This window comes from Abramis brama (genome assembly GCF_963993115.1).
Source record: "Abramis brama genome assembly, chromosome: 3".
Taxonomy (NCBI): domain Eukaryota; kingdom Metazoa; phylum Chordata; class Actinopteri; order Cypriniformes; family Leuciscidae; genus Abramis; species Abramis brama.
The window spans coordinates 31,585,497-31,611,495 of record NC_139965.1 but is presented as its reverse complement, the minus strand read 5'-3'; the positions used below and the strand labels follow the sequence as shown (position 1 = coordinate 31,611,495).

General features: G+C 38.1%; 2 protein-coding genes across 3 annotated transcripts in view; both read right to left on the bottom strand.

Moving 5' to 3' along the window:
• Window positions 1–3,378, bottom strand: part of tbc1d14 (TBC1 domain family, member 14) — a 28,735-nt gene extending 25,357 nt beyond the window's left edge. The window contains exons 1-2 of one of the 2 annotated variants that reach the window (XM_084108161.1): window positions 3,103–3,378; window positions 2,715–2,820 (exon numbers count right to left, since the gene is read on the bottom strand). In XM_084108161.1, the coding sequence (XP_083964287.1) occupies window positions 2,715–2,772 (58 nt within the window). In that variant the 5' untranslated portion in view covers window positions 2,773–2,820; window positions 3,103–3,378. Of the gene's footprint in view, window positions 1–2,714; window positions 2,826–3,102 lie in introns of both variants that reach the window. The other variant, XM_084108162.1, reaches the window with a different exon arrangement.
• Window positions 3,379–8,925: 5,547 nt separating this feature from the next.
• kiaa0232 (KIAA0232) lies at window positions 8,926–23,531 on the bottom strand. The gene is made up of 8 exons (XM_084109327.1): window positions 23,184–23,531; window positions 15,892–16,439; window positions 15,313–15,453; window positions 14,758–14,827; window positions 14,567–14,654; window positions 10,890–14,202; window positions 9,449–9,557; window positions 8,926–9,256 (listed from the first exon to the last, which is right to left on the bottom strand). Exons 2-8 carry the CDS (start codon window positions 16,123–16,125, stop codon window positions 9,240–9,242), a joined length of 3,972 nt encoding a protein of 1,323 aa, XP_083965453.1. The 5' UTR covers window positions 16,126–16,439; window positions 23,184–23,531; the 3' UTR covers window positions 8,926–9,239.
• Window positions 23,532–25,999: the final 2,468 nt, after the last annotated feature.

The window sequence follows — 25,999 nt, the reverse complement described above, 5'->3', positions numbered from 1 at the left end:
GAGTCCGTTTACCGTTACATTAACCCATACAATTTGTATTATGCATTTCCTAAACATGTACTTGCTAATCAAACACTTTATCTGAACAAACTACTAATCTATAAAACACAATCGGTCTTCCGACCTTTTACTATTGTGTTGATATGCGCGAGGGAGAGAGAGCAATACAGCGCTCGTGTTGTTTGAAGGCGGTGAGAGTGCGCGCGCGCGGCCGGGGCTCTCTCACTGTTTGTTCTTGCGCCCTGTCCACTGATCTAAATAATTATACGACGACTTATTTGTTCCCTCGTTTTAATAAATCGTGGACACGTTGAACAAATTCCCTCCCTCATTTTGATTTAACGAATTACAACGTGGCCAAAAACAGTTTGATACTATTAATTAGTGAATGCTAAAGACCTATTTTTTGTGAATTGGTGAATATTCAGGTGAATTATTTCGTGGCCACGAATTAATAATAATTATTAAACTGTTTTTCTTACCTGTGAAGATAGCTCTTCAGTGAAGGCCGACTATTCTCGTACAGCTTTTTATTCCTTTTTTTGGTGTGTGTGTGTGTGTGTGAACGGGTATTCAGGTGAATTGTTTCGTGGCCACGAATTAATAATACCTCCGCACGTTTTACAAGACCCTTCTCGATCGCAGCAGCAACGAGCACTTTGATCACTTGATTTAAAAAACAAAACATTTCAGCGCTAGATCGCCAAAAAAAAACAAAAAAAAAAAAAACGAACGAAATGAATGCTCTGCTAGTTAACTGGAGATGTTTTGTTTATTTGTATTGGTATTCCTGCCGCGAGATGTTTCAAAAGTGGTGGGGACAATACAATATCGACCTTAGAAAATAGTGGTGGGGTCGTGGGGATATGTGACTCACCCGCAAATTACGCCTATCTCGGGGTTGCGGCGCGCACACTATGGTTAACCGAGTATTAACCGCTAAGGGCCTCGGTTAACGGTTAATGAAAAACTTGAAAACGTGCAGCCCTAGCACAGACCATGACGGAAAAGTTTCCAGGGGACCCCAAATAAGTGACGAACCCGGCTGGGACGTGCTTATTGCTCGTGAGCATCCCTATGCCCTACTCCCTTCGAAGGGCAGACGGCAGAGCCCTTGAAGTGGGACTTTGGAGTGAGCACGGCACTTGATGAAGGGAGCAAAGAAAGACAACGTCATTTCCTCATTATTTTCACTTGGGATGTTCCCATGACAACGCAGCACGGTGTCCATCAGCTGAATAGCTGTTATTACCAGAAATATCTTATTATTGCTGTTAACATAACGGCTGCAAATAAATTTACATTTTATACAAAAAAAGTCTTATACAAAGTTTATACAAATATCTGTGTGTGAGTGTCTCAACTTCAAAACTTGCCGTCTCATCTTTGGACCCTACATTACCTAACATTTCGTATGAAACTTATTTAAACATAACATGACAAAATTTGTACAATGTAACTGATGTATAGATTAATATCTTTCCCTCATGTTCTTTTTCTCGACCTTTTTATTTATTTATTTTAGTTTTCAGCTCATTTCTAATTTTGTATATTGTATACAAAATTGTATGTCCTTAACATGCCATCTCTATATGTTTTGCAAAAAGATAAAAAAATAAATCTTTGAGCTGTAAGCACGTCCCATCCGGGTTCGTCACTTATTTGGGGTCCCCTGGAAACATTTCTGTTGTGGTCTGTGCTGTTTGCAGCACGTTTCTGTATTTGGTTGTGTATTTGGAGCACACGTGTGTTGTGAAACTGATGAAGCATTGAGCTCTCTCGGACACCGTACTTGTACCCATAGGTGTAATTTGGGGGTGGGACATGTCCCCACTACTTTTTGCCAGGGTCGTTATTGTCCCCACCACTTTTAAAACATCTCGCGGCACGGATGTACATACGGTGTTCTCTTGTGGCTTGAGCACTGCCTTTACTCGGACGTGTGGTTCAATCTATCCCTAACACTGTTGCAGAGACTCTCTATTCTTTCCGGTGAAATCACAAAACAAAATGCTCACAAACGTGTCCCTGCTTGATATATAACCACTGATGAACATTCAGTTTTGATGAGAGAGAAGAAGAAAAAAGAAAAAAAAACGCTACGAGTGCGGATTAGAACTCAGACCTCTGACACACTTGGCAAAAGTTCTACTGCTAGACCATTAAACTACACAAGAATAGTTTGCGGATCTGTGGATTTATTCATGTGAAAATTCTTAGCACTAACAATATATTTGTATATCTCATTAAATGACAATTAAACCCAATGTAGCCTACTACAATTGATTTCTGGACATCGTAATGTTATTGTACACATATTGTAGCTACATATCTGATAGCAACCTCCACCACCAATATCACAAGGTGTCTATTTTGCTGGTTACATTTCAATTGATGGCTCTGAAAATCAGTTTGTCTCATTTCATTTTTTCAGTGAGGTGCATGCTACATTTATTAATTTGTCAATCATTTCTGTTATGCTTTATCTTCTGTGTTCTAATACACATCTGAACATGTTAAATAAGACAAATCAAAAATAATTATGTGATATATACACTTTATTTTTTCTTCACCTTTTCTCTTATGCACATAACCGTATTAATACTACTTATGCTGTTACCATTTTGACATTCAAGACCCTAAACAAACAGCTTGGAAAAGGATGTTAGGCTACCTGTTACATACACAGGGCAACAAAGTTACTTTGAACTCACCATCGTTGTTCTGACAGTTTGTGTTGCTTTCACTGGACGTAAGCTCTGCTTCAGCCATGTTCCTGCTGCAGGTGAAGGGATGTGTGTGCGTCCATCACCCCCTCACCTTCACTCCAACAAACAATGCATCAAATACTATTATTATTATGATAATATCACACTGTCCGCTTACGAACACTTCTACATTTCATTTTTCATCTAACCTCTAAACTTAACTCAAACCCACAACTTTTCTCATTCCTGCTAGTGCACATTACTCTTCCTCGGTTCAGGAGACGTTCAATTTTTTACAGGCAAATGACTGACTGCAAAGAGCTCAAACTTTATTCAAACTTCTGCGGACGAGTAACGCTAACAGCGCTATAAAAGCTAATGAAAAGTATCTTACCTGTTGTGACGCTGCCACCGCCATTTTAAAACCTCCTTGCCGATATAAACGTGCCAGGAAAGCATACGAGTCGATAAATTCACCTGCCCTGACTGAATGAGGTGCAGGTCTGCCTCAAATAAAGTAAGAAAACTTGCTATTTCCACCTGTAGCAGTAATGTCGCGTTTCAGGGATACAAAACGTCATTTAAAGAGGGGCAGAGCGTTTTGAATGTGTTGGGACATAATGCGACAGTCAGTAAATCAGGAAGTGACCTTCAGTGCCCTATCAACACTGTACACACTGCGCGACGCGATAGAACTAACGTTACTACGCAGCTGCTTACAGTGTCATAAAGCAATCTTCCATGAGTGATTATGGTTTTGTCGCCTCGCGTGAGGTTAAAGTTTGTTTATGCGTAGATACGGTTTAATACTAGTTTTAATAAATCCAAGTAGGTGGTGTTTTATCAGTATCCAGTAGACAGACTGTTGCTATAGTAACTAAAACAACCCCCAAACCTGCATCAGGCTGATTAAAGTGAACGTCCTTCATTCCTCACACCATCTTTACAATGAAAACGTCTGACCATTGGGTGAAAATAACAGTATTTCATCAGTTGTACTGTCTAAATACTGTTTATTGTATCTAAAATACAGACTTCAATAAGAATTAACAGTATTAGGCGCCCACCTGTTTGCTCGTAAATGCATTTGATGTTACTGACAGACCTTAAAATTTTACTTTCATTTCACCACAACCAGGTGACAACTTATGCATTAATACATCTGGAACATGCAAATATTTGTAGTTGGATTTTATTGTGGCTGGTACAGCATACACTATAACCAGGGGCCCAGGCTGTACAAGTGCAACACAGTGGCGAGGCCTCACATTTTAAAGTGAGTGGACCCCGGTGAAATAGGGTGGACCAAAGCCTACTCTCAAATTACATAATTTTATAATACATCAGATAACATTAATTTGACAATTAAGATAAGTTAAATGTGATTTATTGTCAGCCAACAGTTTCATGAAAACAAAATCCATTCAAAAATCAATACTCGTTAATTCACAGAATAAGAAAAATAAATGATAAATCATAGGCGGAGCGTTGCTGGGCAAGGTAGACTTAAGACAATAGTATGAGACAGATACACTTGTTTGAAGTAAGAGTTTGTTGTGTGTGAGTAATGAAACAGACATTACATATGTGTACTCACTGATGCTCACACCATATTTTGGGGAAAGATAGGAAAAATAATACTTCTCTCTAAAGAAATCTTAAGTAAACATATGTGAATCCATACGTCTTTCTCCAGTGTAGAGCAGCCATATCAGCCTGTAGCTCAAGACTGGTTGCCCACTAAAGCTAAGCAGGGCTGAGCCTGGTCAGTACCTGGATGGGAGACCTCCTGAGAAAACCAGGTTGCTGCTGGAAGAGGTGTTAGTGAGGCCTGTGTGGGTCCTAACGCCCCAGTGTAGTGACGGGGACACTATACTGTCAAAGAGCACCGTCCTTCGGATGAGATGTTAAACCGAGGTCCTGACTCTCTGTGGTCATTAAAAATCCCTGGACGTCCTTCGGAAAAAGAGTAGGGGTTTAACCCCGGCATCCTGGCCAAATTTGTCCATTGGCCTCTGTCCATCATGGCCTCCTCATCATCCCCATACATACTGATTGGCTTCATGACTCTGTCATCTCTCCACCAATAAGCTGGTGTCTGGTGCAATATGGCTGCCGTCGTATCATCCAGGTGGATGCTGCACATTGGTGGTTGAGGAGATTCCCCCCTTCCATATGTAAAGTGCTTTGAGTACCCAAAAAAGCGCTATATAAATGTAACGAATTATTATTATTATTATTATTATAGAGAAGTGTGCAGTTTTTTTATTTCTCAGTGGATGCATACAATTTTTGAAATTACCATCACAGATCTTTTTCTATTAATTTTTATAAAACTTTAGACCTTTCTAATGATTTATAGGAAAAAGCGATACTCGACCAAAAATGATGGGTGCTGTTGTGATATTGGGCTATATAAAAACAAAATTGATTTAATGTTAAGCAAGAGCAGTCTGCCAGTCAGTAAATGTTTGGCTGGAAACATTTCTTGTTAAGGTTTGGATTTTGTGTGCCCTGTATGGAACATTAATGTATTTTGTCAGTCACATGCCTGTTTAAGTGATGAACTGCACTACTTGTGGTTGTTTTCAGAGATGGGAACAGATGTTTAATACGTGTGCTACAATTGTGTGGCCTGTGCTACAAAACTTTCAACCTCTGGAGCACCTAGGCTATAACATGGTGCTGGGCCTGCTGGCTATAACATTTTATTAGGCTTACTCAAAGCACTGACAGAAAATAATATTCTTAATATTCGAATATTCTTTAAAAGGCAAATTAGTTTGTAATGTCATTTTCTGTGACAAGTCGTATCGGAAAGTCTTTAAGGTCAGGGATCCACTAACAGATTAAGCATTTCCCTCTGCCTGATTTTGTCATAACCAGGTTGGCTCAGGGTCAGAACTTAATGTGTACCTAGAAAACCAGGGCAATTCAACATTTAGCTACCTGGTTACTGATTGTATAAATCAGTATTTTTCAGAATATTTCAGAAATATCTCTAGCTGTCACTAAGAAACAGAACTACTATGAACTTTTTTGATGTTTATTAAAGGTTTAGAAACTTCACAATGGAAACAAAATGATGTACTCAGATGTACATGGCATTAGAACAATGCAACCAACTTTGTCTGTGTTTGGGTTCGGTGACTTTCATCAGGTATTCAGAGGAAAAATACAGGTTTGGGCTCCAATTAAGGAGCTGTTACAGAGATGAAATGGAGAGAGTTTTGCTTTAAAAGTTATACAACATTGCAATCAAAACTTAAACCTGCAAGTACAGACTTGAAAGTCATCCTCTCCAAATGTATTGACCAAACCAAAACCTAAGAATGCAAATAATGCAATGTCTCCCACAGACATGAGTACTTTCTCCAGCAAGCATACCACCTCACACACAGAACTAGACTTGAAAGATAAAGTATGTCACTTTTTTCATTTTAAAATGAGTCTGTTCAAACTAAAAGAGGAACTGATTCAAATGTATGTAACTGTAAATAATCTGCTTATGCTGTTTTGTTATATTTCACCATCACACATTCACTATAATATTTATGCATTTTCTCAAAATGCTTAAATTTGAAAAATGCTTTTGTCCTCTGTCACCCACCCACCATAAACAATTAAGTTTCTTAATGAACAAAAGTCCAACTAATACAAGAAACAACTTTGGAGGATGGCAACATTTCACTCAAAGGGCTCGACAGAACAGGAGTTAATTTAGATTTTGATTAGAGAAAGTGATGCCAAAAATGTGTAATTGCATTTTGGAATCTCTGACAGTATTTTAAATTTGAAAAATGAAAGTGAATTGTAACATGTTAATTGTCAAATAAATCCAATAAAGGCACCTAGGTGCTGCTCTACCCAGTTATACCATACAGTAAAATCATTTCTTAGTGCCTTGTTTTCTACCACTAAACACTTCTATTAACTGGATATTTAGGTTCTTTGTAAAACAATAATCACACTCCCATAACCACAATGAGGAAATAATGTGGGGAAAACACAAACACACAAGCCGTTTCAAACTGGGTCATACAAAATCATCTCTCCAAGGTTATGGTCTACAGCCATTTCCATACAGTCTAGGATCATACACTTCAAACCTTAGACCTGTTTCTGTTAAAATAAGCACAAATCTTTTAGAAGGACTAAGAGTGCAGACAATTTTCTTATACACATCTAAAGATTACATCTTAGACATGGTGTATGAATGTTAGCACCAATATATAAAAGTCTCTAATTTTTTTTTTTTTTGCAAATTAACCCAAAGTGCATCTCAGAACAGGTCAACAAAATAAACTCTCTTGCAAAGGGGCATTTTTTTTTTTTTTTTTTTTTTTTTTTGGACATTTGATGCCAAAGCAAGTTTAAAAACTTAAATCCTTGTGCCAAATTAAGGAATCGTTTTTTTCAAAGGAATTTTTTAGTTAGTGCTGATGGGGAATTACTATTTTCCATTTCATTGTCACATTCAAATTCCCCCTGAAAATATTTAACAAGTAATGCTTTAAAACAAAGTTTCCCACATTGGTACAGAGAGAGAAAAAAAAAAAAAAACAACTAACATTTTTCACAAAAAAACAAAAACAAAAAAAACATAGGATACTTTTAAAATGTCAATTTTGTAATTTCTCACTTGTAATATTTGTAACAAAACACAAAACTGAATCATCCAGGCCAGATTAAAGCTATGTTCGATCCGTTAAGGTCAAGAAGCAGACAAAAGGGAATAGATAAGTCACAGGTGTAAATGATGGACAAATCATTTTTCCAAAACAAATTTAGGATGGACTGGATTTTGCATTATGAACATAAAAGGGTTACACCGTACCCAATTCCACCTTTCATTCCACAGTCATTAAAATTAAATAGGCAAGCAACCTTTCAAACTTTGCAGGAAAAGTAATTTGGGCCTTATTCATAGGAAAACAGAGGGGAATGAGATTAAATTAAAGTAACATTTCAAAAATAAACCCCATGTATGTTCCTCTTAGACTTAAACACAAAAATACATCAATATCATAAGGTTGTAGAGTTATTGTGTGCCAAAATACTATATTGCTTTTATAAACCCCTCTTCATATAAGATCTTGCTATAGGCACTGCCCATGCCACGAGTATGATGCCTAAGTTCACACTGAAACAGCCACAGATTTCTAAAACAAGTAGGAGGTAAAGAACATTAAATAAACAACCTTCAAGCAATCAAATGCTGTTACTGGAAATGATCAATTTTCTTGTTAAAAAAATAAAGTAATCAAGCCATGTTATATGAATAATCAGTGGTCACAATCTTGTTGATTAAAGAAAGGGGGAAAAATTTAACTGAAAAGCACAAAATTTACACTAACCTTAAAGAAACAATACAAAGTTATGGCTATAATGCCAAACTGCAACAGATATACACTATCAACTGTAATGTGTAATATATTTTTTAAAGACTTAAACAACTTATTTGAAATTATATATTTGGGTCAAAATATTCTGTTAACTATTTTTCCATTATCTGCAGCATTTATACTTTACATGCTTTCCAGATATCTTGCCATACTTGTATTCAGGAAAATGTAAACTATTCTTTGACACCACAACTCTCTCCAAAATTAACTTTTATGAAAGGTAACTTCACAAATCAAACCAAACTGACAATAAAAAAAATAAAAAAAAGTTTAAACCTAAAGTGAAAAAAATAACCTAGCAAATTGTTAAACCTTTTTCAAAATGGCTGTATTAAAAGGGAAACTCAAGCAAAGAAAGCAACTTCAGATTTCAAGGGCAAAGCTCTGTTTTTACATTAAACTTCTGTTTTAATTATTTCAGTTTGCTTATTGTTTTATTACACTTTCTATATATTACCCTGCTTTATTTCTTTAAGATGCTTTCAAAGCAACATGGTAGGGGACAAAAGCAATTTTCTTTCAACACACCAAACCTCACACAACTCTATCCTCTACAAGTCATTTAGAAGGAAAAAATAAGACAAAAAGCAAAATTATCTGGCAGGGGAAGGGGATGTTGCAATCGTAGTGCTTTCAACCTGACTTCTGAGTATTCATAGTTCGGTCACAGAAACTTTGACTATTAGAAGGACTGAGACTAGGTTCACAAGCACATGCACAATCAGTAGGACCACAGTTATAGTGTATCCTAGATCAAACATAAAAGTGAAGCTAAAATCTATAAGGGGTAAATAAAGAACAAATCTTAATGCTTAACTATGCCTTTTTATTCTTTTCAAAATTGATCAACCTTGGACTTAACAGACTCAAAACAGGTCTATAATATATGCTGTTGACCAGAATCATCTATCTGTATGTTCAACCTATTGCCATGTTTTCCTCTTGCTGATACACCATTTCAGATGAACTGAGGAATAATAGGGCTTAGGACAGGGTGGTTAAGTAAGAACCCACTGTGGGCCCAGGGCTCACTGTTCTTGTCAGGCTCCTCCTATCCCTCCTCTGGTTTATGGTTGAAAGTGATAGGAGGATTAGCATTGGTATGCTTCCACGTTAAGCAGAAGATTCATACATTACTGTTTCCTAAAAGCAAAAAAAATAAAAAATAAAAAAATACAACATTTAGTATTGTGCAAATTCCATTCAATGTAGTGTCTACAACTTTACATTTAAATTAATCATGATTATTATCTATTATAACCTAATGGGTTTGTTAAAGCAGAGTACAATTAACTTCCCAGTATCTAAAACTGTTCAATTGTGTATTCTTCTTACCTCCACACTGAGAACCTGGAAATAAAGGAGAACATAGAGTACTCTGCCACCAGCACTCTTCTTGCTGCATATTAGTCAAGCACTGTTCTCCAAAATTCAACAGAGGAAACTGTTGAAGTAAGGAGACAAAGTAAGTTGTTTTTTTATCACTAAACAATATCAAGTACAGTCATGGTATATGTGAATTCAGTAAGTGCAGGTGATACCAATGTCTATATTAACAGCTAAAGACATGCTAATCTATTGTAAAATTGACCCTTCGCTAAGCCCCGCCCTCCTTAGTTACTGTTGCTACGCCTGTCAAGCTTTTGCGCCTGGCACGTCTATTACAGTATGTATGCAGCGGTTTCAGACATTCCCAAGGAGATAATTAGTCATTTTTGGCGAACAGGTGAAATATCTGAGAGAGCAAGACAAAAGGGACTGCAGTATGCATTTGAGGGATATATCCACGACATAATATGCAACCGATTAGAGAATAATTTCATCAAAATTGAAGCTATAAAGCCTAACAGTTATAGGTCCCAGCCCAGCACAAGCAGCAGCCGCCTCATACGCTGACCATTCAAATGGGAACAGCTATGTTCGTGCACAGCAGGGTGAGTGAAATTTGAAAATCTAATATTTATAAATCAAACAGCTTATCCATAAGTATTGTGGAATAAACACAAGACATTAGCCTAACCACTTTGCAATGACAACATTCTCCCGCTTATATTTTTAGTGCGCCAGGCTACTGCTCAGTGCTCACACGCCGTGGGTCACATAAGTGACTAATGTTACTGTTATGAACTGATTAAGTTTGCATACCAACCTTTTCCTTGGAGATCTCCGGCAAGCCCCCTGATGTTCCCTCCTTTTACTAACTACCTTTTACTTTTACGTTACTAGAACTAATACAAGGAGAGTCGCGATCGGATTGGGGTAGGGCGGCCGTCGATTAACAAAATGCTGAAATATATTTTTAAGTAACGCAAGTTATGTCAGTGAGCCTCCGTCTTGCCTTTAATCACACTTGATCCACGAGCTGAACAATAACTTTATTCTAGAGCTGCTATAAAGCCAAAACACTTTACTTTTAATTTCCTATTATCAATGTAAAGCTGCTTTGGAACAATCTACATTGTTAAAAGCGCTATATAAATGAAGATGACGCCCAGCATTTCTCCCCTTGGGTTTTAGGTTTCGGGAAGGGAACAAAATCCACCACCCCGTCCAAACTTTTAGGATACCGGGTATCAGATTTGCACAATCCATACGCACAACGCTTCGGCATGTTTCCCTCGCTCGAAAGCTTGCCAGACCTCCCGCACCTAGTTACGGTTGCTAAGCCACGATTGGCTGGCGGTTTTCGGGTGTGGCTTAGCGAAGGGTCAAATTGTCCATATGCATGTATCTGAAGGTGACAGTTTGGTCATAGACTGGCTCTGTAGTCACTTACCTCATGCATATCTTGAGCAACATCAAGTGACTTCCCAGTTTTAGGAATCTGATCAGTTGCAGCACATTTGCAAGACTCTGTCTCTTTGCTGCATTCTTCTTGTTGAACAGAGGACTGCACATGAGAACATGGCGTCGAAACCACTGCTGCCTCACAATGTACGCAAATCTCTTGTTCAGAAATCGGCAAAAGGGTGCTCCCACCCTCCTGTGAATCGAGTGACGTCTGGGCACTCTTCTCCATGCCAGACTTCTTTAATCTTGGTAGAAACTTCCCAGACTCCAGCTCAGATTTCCCATAGTAAGGGCCCTCACACTCTGCGTCCTCCTCAAGAGGCTTGAGGTCAGCCTGTGGGTCATCAAAGAGGTCTGCTTGACCAACTGGAAGACTTGCTTCCTCTTTCTCAGACTCTACATCTGACTCACTGCACCCACCTGGTGACAGTTCAGAGGCAGATATTGGCCGGAAATGGGTCCTTGGGGAAATTCGAATGGCCCGATACTGAGTCCGATTGATGCCATATAACCAAGGGCAAAAGGGCTCATTGTCTGAGCATAATATGGATTTTGGCTTGAATCCCGGGCTGAACGAGGCCATATCCTCTGGCTCAAAGGAGCACTCCACATGCAGGACCTGGGAAAAAGGGTTGTTTAAATCAAAGGATGAAAATGGGTAATCTAGTCCTGACTCTTCTCCACGGAACCCTCCGCATGATCCCAGTAAATCTTCATGGAAGACAACAGAAAATCCCTTATTCAAACCATCCCCTGGTCCCTTGGAAGTCTGCTCATTTTGACCAAGGGACACAAGAGGTCTCCACAACGGCCTGTGGCCAGGAGCAAAGCGACTGCTCGTATTCATGAACACATCCGCTCCTGCAATGGTTACCATGTCAGAAGATGTGGCTGCTGCACACTGCAACAAACTGCCACATGCATCACCAGGTGGAACCATAGCCCATTCTCTGTCGCCACTTAGAGTCTTCAGTTCTCCATAAACCCCACCGAGGATAAATGAGGTGCTGTCCTGTGAATTACAATTCCAGGGCTTGGCCGGTGTTGTGTAATCCCCATCATTTATTTTAGAGAGCTTGTTTTTAGTAAGTCCCTCATCCTCTTTCTGCCCATCCCAAAGATGATACTCCGAACACGGCACATCTTTCTTTTGAATAATTTCACCTTTTACATCCTTGTCAAGACAGCTGCATTGGTAGCCAGGAGCCTCCTCTGAAAAGAAGTGCTCCCCTGTATTCTTTACCCCAAGTGTTAAGACACAGTCTCTGTCTCCAATAGCCATCCAAATGTCTTTTATTATCCCTGAGGTGTATTCATCACTTTGTTGATTTGGGACATCTGAAAACACAACAGCATTATAGAGTTTACTCTCATCCTGCTCTAATGCTATGCCACAAACAGACTCCAATTTCGATTTCTTATTGAAGGGCTGGTTGGACTCTGTGCCTATATTTGTTTCTTCCTGCTGGTGACTCGAGTTCTCTTGAAATAAATCTAAAAGCTCCTCCTCTAGGCATAAAGGTGGGATAAGGGAGATACAACTGACCTCTTCATTGCCAAACAAAACAGATTCATCTGCCAGAGCACTGATCTGCTCACTATCTGACCGTGTCTCCTCTGAGTGGGACCATGGACTGCAGGTCCTCGTTGATAAGTTAGAGCAGTGTTCTGTTTCATCAAAGGCACTGTTTTTGGTCCAAATTAGCAAACGGGATTGTTTGTTTCTTTGTGGATCTAAACAGCTACTTGAATCTACATTGTCCTGACCTGCTGTGAGAGAGTCACAGGGAAAAGAAAAGGAAGGGCTATCGTACTGCAACTCAAAAAGTGAAAAGCAGGAGTTTAGGTCAGAGATGCTACCACTGGCTTCTTGGAGATGATGCCCTACAAAAGCTCCAGATAGTTTGCTAAAATTAAATGGAACACTATCCAACGCTGGGGAGAGCCTGACTGGAGAGTCACCAGGACAACTTTCTCCCTCCAAATCCTCCAAGCTAGAAGATGAACAGCACTCCCAGACTTGGGCAATGTTTTCCATATCTTGAGTGATAGAAACATCTGCTTCTGAAGCTCCCAGAGAATCAACCCTTATTGCACTTTCCCCTTGCAGCTCAAGGCCATCTAAAACTACACATCCTGCTTCAAAGTGTTTTCGCTCAATGCTCTTCTGTCGAATCATGTTTAGGATTCGACTTTCTTGTACCGCATCTGAGGCACTAGGATCCAATATGGATTGATAAAGATCAACTTCATAGAAGTGAGTGAATTCAGACAGATGCTCATCATCTAAATCTTGACCATCTTCAGGAGGATGGCAGCTTGGAATCCCATTCAGTTCAGGAGCCTCTTCGTCACCTTCACCGGGCACTTCAATGAAGTGGCCATCCACAAAAGTGCCTGCTGCAAGGTATGCCCTTTGAAAACAAGAATTTGCAATGCAGATTCCTTGAATTCTCTCCGATAGACAGTCCACATCAATGGACATAGCTAAGTCATTGGAAGAGTCTTCTGTACTCCGATACTTTGTCTCTAATTTACTTCTACTGAGAGGGACAAAGTACTCCGAGATGGGCTCTGTGTACCAAAGAGGCTCCTCCATATATTCCTTTTTATTGGCCTCTCCTCCTGACTCCTGTGCCTCAACTAGATTAGCATCTTTGCGGATCTCCCTCAGAGGTCTCTTGCCTTTTTTCATGTAGTGCTGCTGCTTAGGTGGGCCTCCAGTGGTACTGACGTTGCCACGTGCATTTTTCCGTTCCTCTTTGTCGATGACTTTTAGGGCCAGTTTGACCTGTCCACTGCCACTTCGGCCTCTTTTGTTTCTGCTGCTGACCTCTCGAGACTTGTGTCTTAAGCGGACTGCTTTGCAACTAGGGGTCTGGTCACCCTGGTTACCACTGGAGCTTGAGCCAGCCTCACTCGAGCCAGATGACCATGATCTGGGACGGAACCTTCCCTCAGATCGGTGTCTGGCCTGCCTCTTACTATGAGGTGCAACCTGATCATCAGGCACTCCTGTTGCATTTCCATGGAATCGGTTTTCCTTCTCCCTCTTAATGCGTCGCTGCTGGGCCCTCTCGCTGGTTGTGAAGGTGGAACTGGGTGCATCAACTGTTCGGTCTTTAAAGGCTTCACCTTCGCTGGTGCAGTCTTTTGGAGAGGATGTGTCTGTGCTTGTTTGAGGGACAGCAGATGATGATGAGCTGGAATATGCGCAGGCTTTAGCTTTGTTCCACACTGTCATAATTTCTTGGAGACAAACAGATTTTTCTGACAGAGGTGGAAAGGCTTCATAGTACCTAAGAGGGAATAATAATAATAATAATAATTTTACTATAAATCATAATAAGAAAATTAAATAAGAGCAATAACTTCAAATACTGCATTAGGTCATCTTAATGTTACTATTTGAGACCGCTGTTGTAATCATACAACAACAGAAATTTCTCATCTCTATTTATTAAGTACACTCACTAGGCTCTCAAAATAAAACACTGCCCATTAACTTTGAAGCATGCAGCACACAGACTATATATTTAATCACAGCCTTTTCTGGTTTAATAAAGGCTACATTGCTATTAAGCCATACTATTCATTATTTACATAGAGGTCATTACCCCAGCTGTGCAACAATCCACATTATTAATTACAGACTTTACTTACATCTCAACCTGGTCCTTAGAAGAAAGGGATTCATCTGGTTCAGGAGACTGAGATATATCAGATTTTTTATTTCCTTGCTTTTCTTTTTCTGTAAGACAGTAATAGCAAAGCAATTTAATTGAATCACTGCGATACACGGTTATAACTGTAGTTGGACAATGCAATTTTTGCATAACCTGCATGAGACCAACCTGCATGTTTATTTTGAATATCCTTGAGTTTAGAGCAAAGCTCCTCGACCAAGCTTTCAATTCCAGAATTCTGAAGGAGAACAAAACAGTAATTTAAACTTAGTTGCAGGGGAAATTATACAAATCACTGTTCTGTGTGATTTATAAAATTAATAAATAGATAAAAATAAAAATCACACAGAAAAAGGAATAGTTTTCATAAAAAAAATAGGAATTAAATATAAAATTTGTTTTAAAAATTACTCTTTGATTTGAAAGCTCCAAATATACAGACAACGATAACATTAACCACATTGCTGAATACCTGTGAACTAGTTCTGGTGAATTTTTTTAGAGAAATAAGCATAATCACTGTTAAAGGCTTTGAGTAATGAGTGCAAAGCCACATTACTAGAGCCCTAAGTGGAATTTTTTAAGTCTTAAGGAGTGCTTTTCTTGATTGTTTAACCATTCTTTGCTCCACTAATCTCACAACACAAACTCACAACAGTGGTGTGAAAAAGGTTGTAGGAATACAAAACAACATTGATAAATTCCTTGAAGTAAAGGTCTTACTTCATCAGATGCTGAACGCAAACATTGCACAGCAGCTTGTTTCTTCATCTCTTCAAGACTAAGGTCAGGCCCTCCCTTCTTCTTGCTCTTCCCCCATTTCTTCCCTGTTCCTTTCTCCCAGCCCAGGAAGATGTCATTTTCCTGTGCACAAGGAAAGTTGCTTAGTATACATGTGGTTTGGTGTTTTTTTTTTGTCTGAATAATTGCAGAAATAATCTACAGATCAATAGAGTATCAAAATATTCGTTACTTGAAGCCTTAAACTGAATGAAAAAAAATAAAATAAAAGTGAGAGAACTACTGGTACTACTAAATACATAAAATGTATTAAATGCTCCTGTATTAACTGATCAACCACAATTAAAAAAAACTGCTAGAATGATTTCATTAAAGTTGGTTTACATTAAAAACAAATCTATTGTATGACTTCATGAAACTTACTGCACACCTGTTCACTTTTACAATTTTGGGTAAACTACTGCTTTAAGATGTTTTATTAGAATTGTAGTCACTTAAAATACAAAACAAGTCACTGAAAATATTAAAAACAAAGAACAAAATGTTTCGTTTTCACTATACCTGGTCCTGCAGGTCATAGTCATAGCTGTCGTGCAGTAGCAGACTAAGGACATAGCGGGTGTAGATCATTGCATCTATGCCACATTTCTCCAACTCCTGACCCAGCCAGCTCTGCACTGGCCCTAGTGACTGCAGTGAGGACATCTCTGAGGAGGACACAGGGCCTGACAAAGGGAAGGCCCGCGAGACTCTTTCAGGAGCAGGGCCGTCTGACTCTCCACTCATTGGACGCATGAGACTAGGTTGGAGCCATTCTTAAATGCAGCTGCATGTTCCCAGGTGGACATGAAAGTGCAAGACGGAGTGGTATGAAAAGGACAGAGCTGATATTATAGTAGGGGAGGAAGGACTCAATCCAGCAGGACAAACACAGGAAGGTCTACATGAAGAGTCATGTAGATTCTTCTGTATATTTGTATTGCTGTAAGCAAGAGAGAGGCTCTAATCTTCAGGCATGGCTTTGACCACTGGAAGCTAACAGCTTACTGAATAGGCTCACGTTCACTCATAAGGGTTCATCTTGGAGGACAGCTGGTTCCAGGCTCAACCTGAGAGAGTAAAAAAAAAAAAAAAAGCATTTAGTTTCATACTAAATGTTTTTTGCTCTAGAGCAATTAATATACCAAGTCTTATTATAGGCCTAATCCACAGTCTTTCAAGATATTAGTCTAGAAAAGACCTTTGTCAATCATCACAGCAGCAAAGAGTGTTCAGAACTTCAGCTGGCAACAGGCTCTTGGCAAAAACTAAACCAATTTAGACCACAAGACTTATGAAGACAATACCTTAAAATAGATAGTGGTCCATAATGCAAAGTATTTCAAGGTGCTTTCACAGTGTAGATTTTGGGGCAGACCTAAACTCTTTAGGTGTTATGAAAGTACCCAGAAAACCCTTTCTGAAACTAAGTGTGTCATGGCATTCAAAGGAAAATACAAATATTTAAAACAAAATAATAATAATGCATGTTGATATTTTGAGACTTTTAATGCACGATAAGGTTATTTAAAAAGTCAAGTTTAACAAAAATATGTTGCGTGTGTTGCAAAAGTTGTTTTATTACTGAATTATTGTGGATTTGTAATAAATTCAGCGCTTTCATTTCCAGTGTGTGGTAGCTGAGCATAACATTGGAAGCATCCACCCAAAATTGATAATGAAATGAGAAAATGAGACGAGCGTATCAGTATCCTGTAGTGTTGTCAAAAATACTGACTTCAGTACCAAGTCAGTGAAGACAACATGTTTTTAAAGCGTTGATCATTGTAGCCAATCAGAGACTTCTGATGAGCGCGTGAACACAATGGCCAATCAGAGGCGTTTAAGAATCCATTCAACAGCGCTCAAAATGCTAGAGGGTAATGCTGGGATCGTCACATTTTTAAAATTTCAGTACCGACTTGGTACCGAAGTCGGTACTTTTGAAAAACACTAGTATCCTGTAACTATGCCTTTCTTCTATAATTCTGTGACTCTGATTTCTTTTAATTGTAACATCCTGTATTAATAATCATATAATAGCCTACTACTAATAATAACTAGATGAGTAAAGTTCTTAAACTTTGAAGTTGGCTTGAAAAAGCCTTGTCTGAAAGTTTGAAATAACTTTGATAAGCTTCAAGTTTGAAAAAATTCTAATTATGCTTTTAAATGAAAGTTTGCCTCAGGTAGATTAACAAAAAGACCCTAGGTTGCATTTTGGTGAGAGTTACCCTTTAAAAAAAGGTTATTTTTCAGGCTAGACAAGCCAATGCGCATGTGCAGTCCCAAGCGCGAGTCTTAGGTTTCTATGGGAGTTAGAGTTTCTAACGGCACCTGCAGTGACACAATGACTTTACCAATCAGCAATTGGCTCTTTTATTTAGTAGGCGGGATGCATTTCGCCATATTGTGTGTTGCAGTTTCTTCTATTCATAAGTAACCATCTTTCTATATCTATAGTCTTTGATTGGATCTGTGCATTGCTAACCCTAGGTTGCATTTTGGCGAGTTACCCTTTAACACTATTTACTTGAGCATAAGAAATGTAATTTATGGGACAGCTAATGTCAGAGTTTGTTGCTGATTTGAAATATGTTACTTGATTGTGAGTTCGGTAAGCAGTTTTTGAGATTTCAGGATTCCCCCCATTCAAATACATATGACTTGGATGCTCAAAATAGCTGCCTGGAGGTGTTGCAAATATGGCCGCAGAGCGAACAGACCTTCCTTGAAAGGGATCCAATTCATAGTTTTCACGTTACGTCACATCCTTAAAGTTAAGCCCACCTGGAGGGCAAAAACAAGGCTTTCTTGCCCGTCAGTCATTTTTACCAGGTTTGTATTAAGAACCAATGTAGTAAGACAATGATACTGTATTAGAGACCACATCCAATTTACACCTTATTAATGATGCATACTATAAACCAGTGAGCAGATGAACCCAGAAAATAAACGCAACACACAGTTTCTCATCAAGCGTTTATCCATAGAAAACAAACATGTAGCACGTTGCGTTCATATTCTAGCTCATCTGCTCGCATATAGTATTCATCATCATTAATAAGGTGTGTGAGTTTGATCTTTTAATATCACTGTTTTAATACATAAAAGCACTTTGTGTTTTTCACATAATAGGTGTTTTAGAATGTCCCGCTGTTTTTAGTGATTGAATACTGCAGCAGGTGCTATGGATCACAAGTGCCCAAAACATGCATGCATTTTGCTCAGATATTTATGATATTTTTTGTGATCTAAATATGTGTGGCTTAAAACAAACTTGTGCTGCAGTTCTATGGATGTTTTGCCCTCCAGGGTACCGCACCGCTCACGTGACTGAAAACTATAAATATAATGATATGCATCCATTTTCTTTCTCAATTGTTCGTTCACGTAAGCCGTAAGCGACTGTGTTTACAAGGATACTCGCCGGGATGGGAATTGACAATTTTGTGTGTATGTGTTCGTTCAAGCACAAATAGATGAGAAAGAGAACATAATTTGGTGTTCGCACACAAGTTCCAAATTGAGTTCTCTTTGTGCGCTCAATGTTTTAAAATCGCTTGAATGTTTAAACTGACAGGACCTAAAACACATGCACATGATAAACTTCTATTCTATGATGATTAAACTCAATTAATCAGAGAATTAGTGCGTTTTGAACCTTGGTGCCTGGTCCGTACAGATCGCGTATCCCTATACTTGACATCACATATTCTGCGCGATGTGACTATCTTGGATGCGCACATCGCGATATCTCATGCAGCCCTACAAGAGGTCCACAAATAAATGCATGTGATTCTACAAATGAACACTGAGGAGAGTTCTGTTTGTGAATCAGTTTGTGTGAATTTCATTTTATCCTCCTTTTCTTGAACATGGTTGTCTTTAAAAAGTAAAAAATATTTTGTTGCAAGATATATATCACAGTTTCCTATAGAAAATACTTCCTTGCTTACATATAACTTCAACATTATAAACAATTCCTTTATGGGTTGTGTGTGAAAGGCTCACCAATTATTTTAAATGAGACCAGAAAGTGGAAACTGTCAAATGGAAGTAACAAGCTCTCATGGAAGCATCTATTTATCTGTTAATCATTTATCATCACTTTATCTTTGAATTGGTTTCATTTAATAATAAATCACCCCTGTAGCTGTAACTATATTGTTCATTTTAGCACATCTGGCATGATGTATTGACCAATCGTAAACCAGGACAGGAAATATGCATTTTGTAATTATTAAGATGTGTTTTGTAATAAGAATAGCTTGAATGAATAGTGTTCTCATTTTGAAAACTCACAAACCACTTCCAATACATTACAATTTAAATTCTAAAAATAACTTTAAAGGCATTATGATTAGGGCTGGAACAATGCGTCAACGCAATCATTAAGCCCAATTTATAGTCGAACTCACGCCGTAGCTACGTCGTAGGCTGTGTATAGCATGCGTAACCTTCGGCGTACCCTTACGTGCACCTCTCCAAAAATGTAACAACGCATCAACTCTACACGGACGCAAGCGCTGTGATTGGTCTGCTAGAACCCCTCCCTCGGGTTTCTCATGCTCTCTCTGCATGTGTAATTGCGCGTCAACGCGGATAACGACGCATACGTATAAATGAAAACCAACGCGTATACTACAGCGTAGAGGCTCCGTCGTAGGTCCTACGCAGAAGTATAATCTGTCGATTTAGTCGATTTCCGTGGAATGCGTCGATTCGTTGTGAGTTTATGTTCATCCCTAATGATGGCGGCTCCGACTCTCGTGCATGGTGAAAATCTAAATTGTTTAACCGAGAACAAATAAAATGGTACTTTGCATGCGCTGTAAAACTGAAATGGCCTACCACACCACAACATGAATGCAGGAGCATTGGAAAAGAAAACATCCCGGTGTTGTGCTGAATTTCGACCTCGTGCCAAATTACTACCCCCCTCGTTGAAGTCAGTACCTGATTGGCTAATCCTAACCCCACCCCTTTTTTTTATGCAGCACAAGAATATGGTTGTCAGTCCCATATTTTGTGCTTAATACAGCTGCGTTCATACAGTATTCAGTTTTATACGAACTTCAGTGGGTGACGCGCGGCTCAAACCTACTCTCTGCAACCGCTTACATTTGCATTTAACACTGTTGTTGGTTATTTAAAATATCTAATGGATGAACTCCCGCCAATTATGGACTCATTTATTTAATAACACGCTGCCAATCGTTGTAAAAACTTTACGGTTTTATGGACACCGCCATGTTTGACACTGTCGCTATGGTTACCGCTATGGTTAGAAGAATGCGGTCGTGACTTCAGCTGAATGACATTTTTAAGCAGCTACTTTAATCTCCTCAATAAACAAAACATTTCAGGATTCACACTTGTAAGCAACTGCTGCTGTAAATCCCATAAAGTGATTGTGAACACTGCCATAGTTACACTTTAAGTAATTAGGCCTAAACTGCATAAATATTGTCATAAATAATATCATTAGGCAAAAGTTCATACATAGATTAGTTACGGACCGGTTATTATTTATTGGTAAATTAACCAAAGGATCAATCGACTATTCTGAAAATAAACAATAGATTAATCAATCTATCCAGGAAAAATAATCAATTGATTAATTGAAAAAAATATAAATTTTTTTTTGCTAGTTCCAGCCCTAATTATGCTATTTTATCCAAGTACGCAAGTTTAAGTAAAAATCCCAATCTTAAATCTTTCACTGAATGAAAAACAGCAGCTCTTCAAAATCTCCCTTATTTGTGAGAACAAAGTTGACAATATTAATTTCTGCATGAACCATTTTGGTATTGCCCATGAGCAGAATGATCAGCATGTCTGGAATGCCACTTTAATTATGAGTTTTTCTGCTCTTCTTGTTATGCAAGACAATACATGAGTTTCAAAAGACAGTTTAAAAGAAACAGGTCCTACATGTCATGACTATGTATGATGAGCATTTCGAGACAATTATCAAATGCTTACTATGCCCCACAACCTAACTTATAACAAGGTTTATGCCTTCTACACACAGTTTCACTCTGAATAAGACAAACTCTACATGCCTAAGAAAAAAACGCAAGCACTGTAATTATCAATGGACTTTCACTCAAGACTGTTAAAGACTAATCTGTTCTGTTCCCAAAGCATGACCCCAGCATTTCATTCTCACCATAAGCAGAAAATCCAAGCTTGGATATACTACAACTAAATGTGGACATTATAATAAGAAAAAAACTAATAAAAAAAAAGAAACTCTCCCTGTCTGACATAATACATTTGTTGTGTTGGAGTAGACAAGACATTTGTTTCCACTCAGTTGAAACTGAAAAAGGTGCGTCACGCCCATCGTCTGTCGTCACTCCTCGTCATTTACAGTGAGCGCCGAGTGTCAGTGTATTGAACAGCGCTTTCATTGACTGTCACTGACCAGAAAGAAGCACACTTTAGTTTAGCTTTCAGCCCTCATTAGTAACAGAGGCCTCAATGTTTACATTCATATGACGGCTAACTTAATAATCTGAAATGGACGCAGAAGTCATAAAAATGTCTCTTTAAAAACGTTTAAAAGTCTGACAAGATTGCACACCAACAATATTCTCTAGGACAATTCAGATCATGCACTTTTTCGTTCGTTTGAATTACCTTAAAGGATCGGAGTGCAAACTTGCAGTGTGCCCTTGACGTTTGCCCCTTCATATGGCTTAAGTTAATCAAGTTAGAATGCAAGCTTTACGATTAGTTATAGTCATGTATTAAACGACCACCTGAAGGCAACAGGGACCCTGATGTCTCTATAATGTCTGTTTAAAGAATATTAACGACATCATAATACGCATTGTTTGACAATGACAGGAAAACAGCGGAATGACAGGACGCCAGCTGACTAGCTACGAGCTAACCATCACATGACTCAAGCCAGAGACCAGAAAACTGAATACTGAAGAATTTGAATACCAAAGTCACGTTTATATCTCCCTATCATTTCAGTAAGCCGAACGACAAAATAAACGAACAAGGACAGTTTATTATTTCAATAAAGGTTTCTCTCCACGGGCCATCATCTATGAGCGCAGCAGACGAAGCACAAACCACTTTCCCTTACTCAGCATGATTCAGCTAACATTAATGTTATCCGGCTGCTAAACGACACTGAGAAAGTGCAAGATATAATCTTGCGCAAAGTAACTTTCGGGCTGTCGCTCTGCTCCTTAACCAGCCCACGTTACAGAGTGATTCCTTGCAGCGAATTCCTCACAATGCACAATAAGCTTCCTTTTCATGTTATGAAACGCGTGATTTGGCTTTATCCAGTGGGCAAAACCAACGTTATCGTCGTCTAAAGTGTCATTCTAACGCATTCGAGATGTAAACAGATGACCGGTCCGCTCGTACAGTGTTGTTGACGGGTTAACTCGGACACCATTTTACGCAAGAGTGAAACGCTAGTCCCGGTTTATCACTTCCTCGAAAACTACAGGCAACGTAAATATTTTTGCTTCACAACAACCGCCATGAAACGGTCCAAATGAGTGCTTCGTGGATTCAATTCAAAAGCAAATATGTCTGCAATAGGAAAAAGGACGGTAGTAACCTAAATAATACGAGGTAGCGTTAAGCTAGGCTAGTGCACCGTTGTAGCTAAACCGGGGAGGAGGCGCGGCTGATTTGCCTGGCTACAGACGCTTGTAATACTTGACAAGACGGCCTAAAACATCAGCTTTCAATTCAAGTCGTAAATGTGGAGCATTACCAATATATATAATACGCAACATATTGAAATGCAGTTTAACATGGTGAAATAATCTTACCTGCTGTAACCCTACGCAGTGTGCTAAATAGCAGCAGGAGAAGCGATGACTTCTCTCCCGCTGCCGTTCCGAGCTCGAGCTCCGAGGGTCCGTCGCAATCGCGTCACAGATATCAGGCGCGGGGTAAAAATATGTTACGTCCTTAACTCGGGTTAGGACGCAGCTGACGACATTTTGGATCAAGGTGGACCTGCATTATATGTCTCCAAACATCATATGACAGTTCCGGTTGAGCCAACATGGCTGAGAAGGAAGGACTTTAAAGGCGATTTCAGACTCCATTTTACTTATCTCTAGGCAACAAGACAGATTACAAATGTGTCGCCATGGCTAATATCCATCCGCGAGAAGTTGCATCAGAACGACGGAGTTCTTGCCGGTCTATTTACAGTTAAATAATTATTACTATTAGGTTAGCAGCCCTTTAATAAAGTGTACAGTGTACACTGTTTCCTATAAAAAGCAGATGTTTGCAATCAGCATTATTTCGAATATTGCTGATTATAACTTTACGTACAATTAAGTAAAATAAAATAAAAACATAATTCTATTGTCATCCATTAGAATAGAGTTAGTTTGCAAACATCTTAACTACAAGCCTCATTTAGTGAGCGTATACGGGGTATAATAACTGCACGTCATTGGTAACTGAAAATAGCAAAGCATGTGCTGTCAGTAGGCCTAACGTTACTTGAGTTAATCGAGTGCTAGAAATATGGCATTTCTAGGGCATTCAGAAAAAAATATTTGTTTCTCAATTCTCATATTTTTCTATCACCGGAAATATTTTTATCTCATATTTTTCCATCAAAAAATCTCCCCCAGTAAGTCTCATCATCAAGCAGCTTTTGTGGCTTTGGGCTCGATTGGGCTGCAGGCTGCCCACCACACGAGCTCCGTGTCATGGCACGGACGACTGGAGCCCTCTAGCGGCATCGTCTAGTAGTTCATCTGAGAACGAAAATACATCTGAGAACACTATGGTTTTCGTCACAGCACTACAAATGGCTGTTCCCTCAAATAGTAGGCTACCATATTTAAGGGTAGCCTATAGGGGGTGATTTGTCTTTTTTTTTTCTTTTTTTTTCTTCTTTTGTCATTCTGACATTTACATCAATGTTGTAAATTTACAATGTTGTTTTTTACATCAAGTTGTTCCAAACCTGTATGTGTTTCTTTCTTCTGCTGAACACAAAAGAAGATATTTTGAAGAATGCCAGTAACCAAAAAGTTGATGGACCCCATTGACTTCCGTGGTATTATTTATTTATTTTTCCATACAGAAAAGTCAGTGGGAACCAATAACTGTTTGGTTAGCGAAATTCTTCAAAATATCTTCATTTGTGTTCAGCAGAAGAAAGAAATTCATACAGGTTGGGAACAACTTGAGCGTGATTAAATTATGACATTTTTGGGTAACTATCCCTTTAAAGTAGCTAGGGTATTGGAAATGAAAAACCTCTCTGTTACAGAACACTGATTATTATTCTTTTAAAAAAAGAGACTGGTTCTTAAAAAAAAATATATATATATATATATACAGTACCAGTCAAAAGTTTGGAAACACTACTATTTTTAATGCTTTTGAAAGAAGTCTCTTATGCTCATCAAGCCTGCAGTTAAAAACAAAACAAAAAAAACAGTAATATTATGAAATATTATTACAATTTAAAATAATGGTTCTCTTTTTTAATATACTTTAAAATGTAATTTATTTTTGTGATGCAAAGCTGAATTTTCATCAGCAAGTACTCCAGTCTTTGGTGTCTTATGATCCTTCAGAAATCATTCTAATATGCTGATTTATGATCAATGTTGGAAACAGTTGTGCTGCTTAATATTTTTTTATAACCTGAGATACTTTTTTCAGGATTATTTGATGAATAAAAAGTTAAAAAGAACTGTATTTATTTAGAATAGAAATCCTTTGTAACAATATACACTACCGTTCAAAAGTTTGGGAACAATAACTATTTTTTTTAAAAGAAATTAGTACTTTAATTCAACAAGAATGCGTTAAATTGATAAAAGGTGATGGTAACGATTTATATTGTTAGAAATGTTTTTATTTTGAATAAATGCTGTTTTTATGAATAAATGCTGTTAACGTTTTACTCATCAATGAATCCTGAAAAAAGTATTCCAAAAAAATATATTAAACAGCACAACTGTTTCCATCATTGATAATAACTGAGTATCAAATTATCATATTAGAATGATTTCTGAAGGATCATAAGACACCAAAGACTGGAGTACTTGCTGATGAAAATTCAGCTTTGCATCACAAAAATAAATTACATTTTAAAGTATATTAAAAAAGAGAACCATTATTTTAAATTGTAATAATATTTCATAATATTACTGTTTTTTTGTTTGTTTTTTTTTTAACTGCAGGCTTGATGACCATAAGAGACTTCTTGCAAAAGCATTAAAAATAGTAGTGTTTCCAAACTTTTGAATGGTACTGTATATATATATATATATATATATATATAATCTCATCTCTTGTATCAGATGTGAGAATATCAAAATTGTTTCAGACTTTTATAAAAAAATTATATACGCCATCCTTCAACCCTGAATTGAGTGATCTAGTTTGATATTAGATGTATATATATATATATATATATATATATATATATATATATATATAAACCCAGAATGTGTTAATTTACAACCGAAAACATTTTTGTTTTGTTTTTTCAGCAAAAAAAAAAAAGAAAAAAAAAAGAAAGAAGCTGCCCACTGCTCCAGGTGTGTGTTCATGGTGTGTGTGCACTTGGATGGGTGAAATGTAGAGCACAAATTCCAAGTAT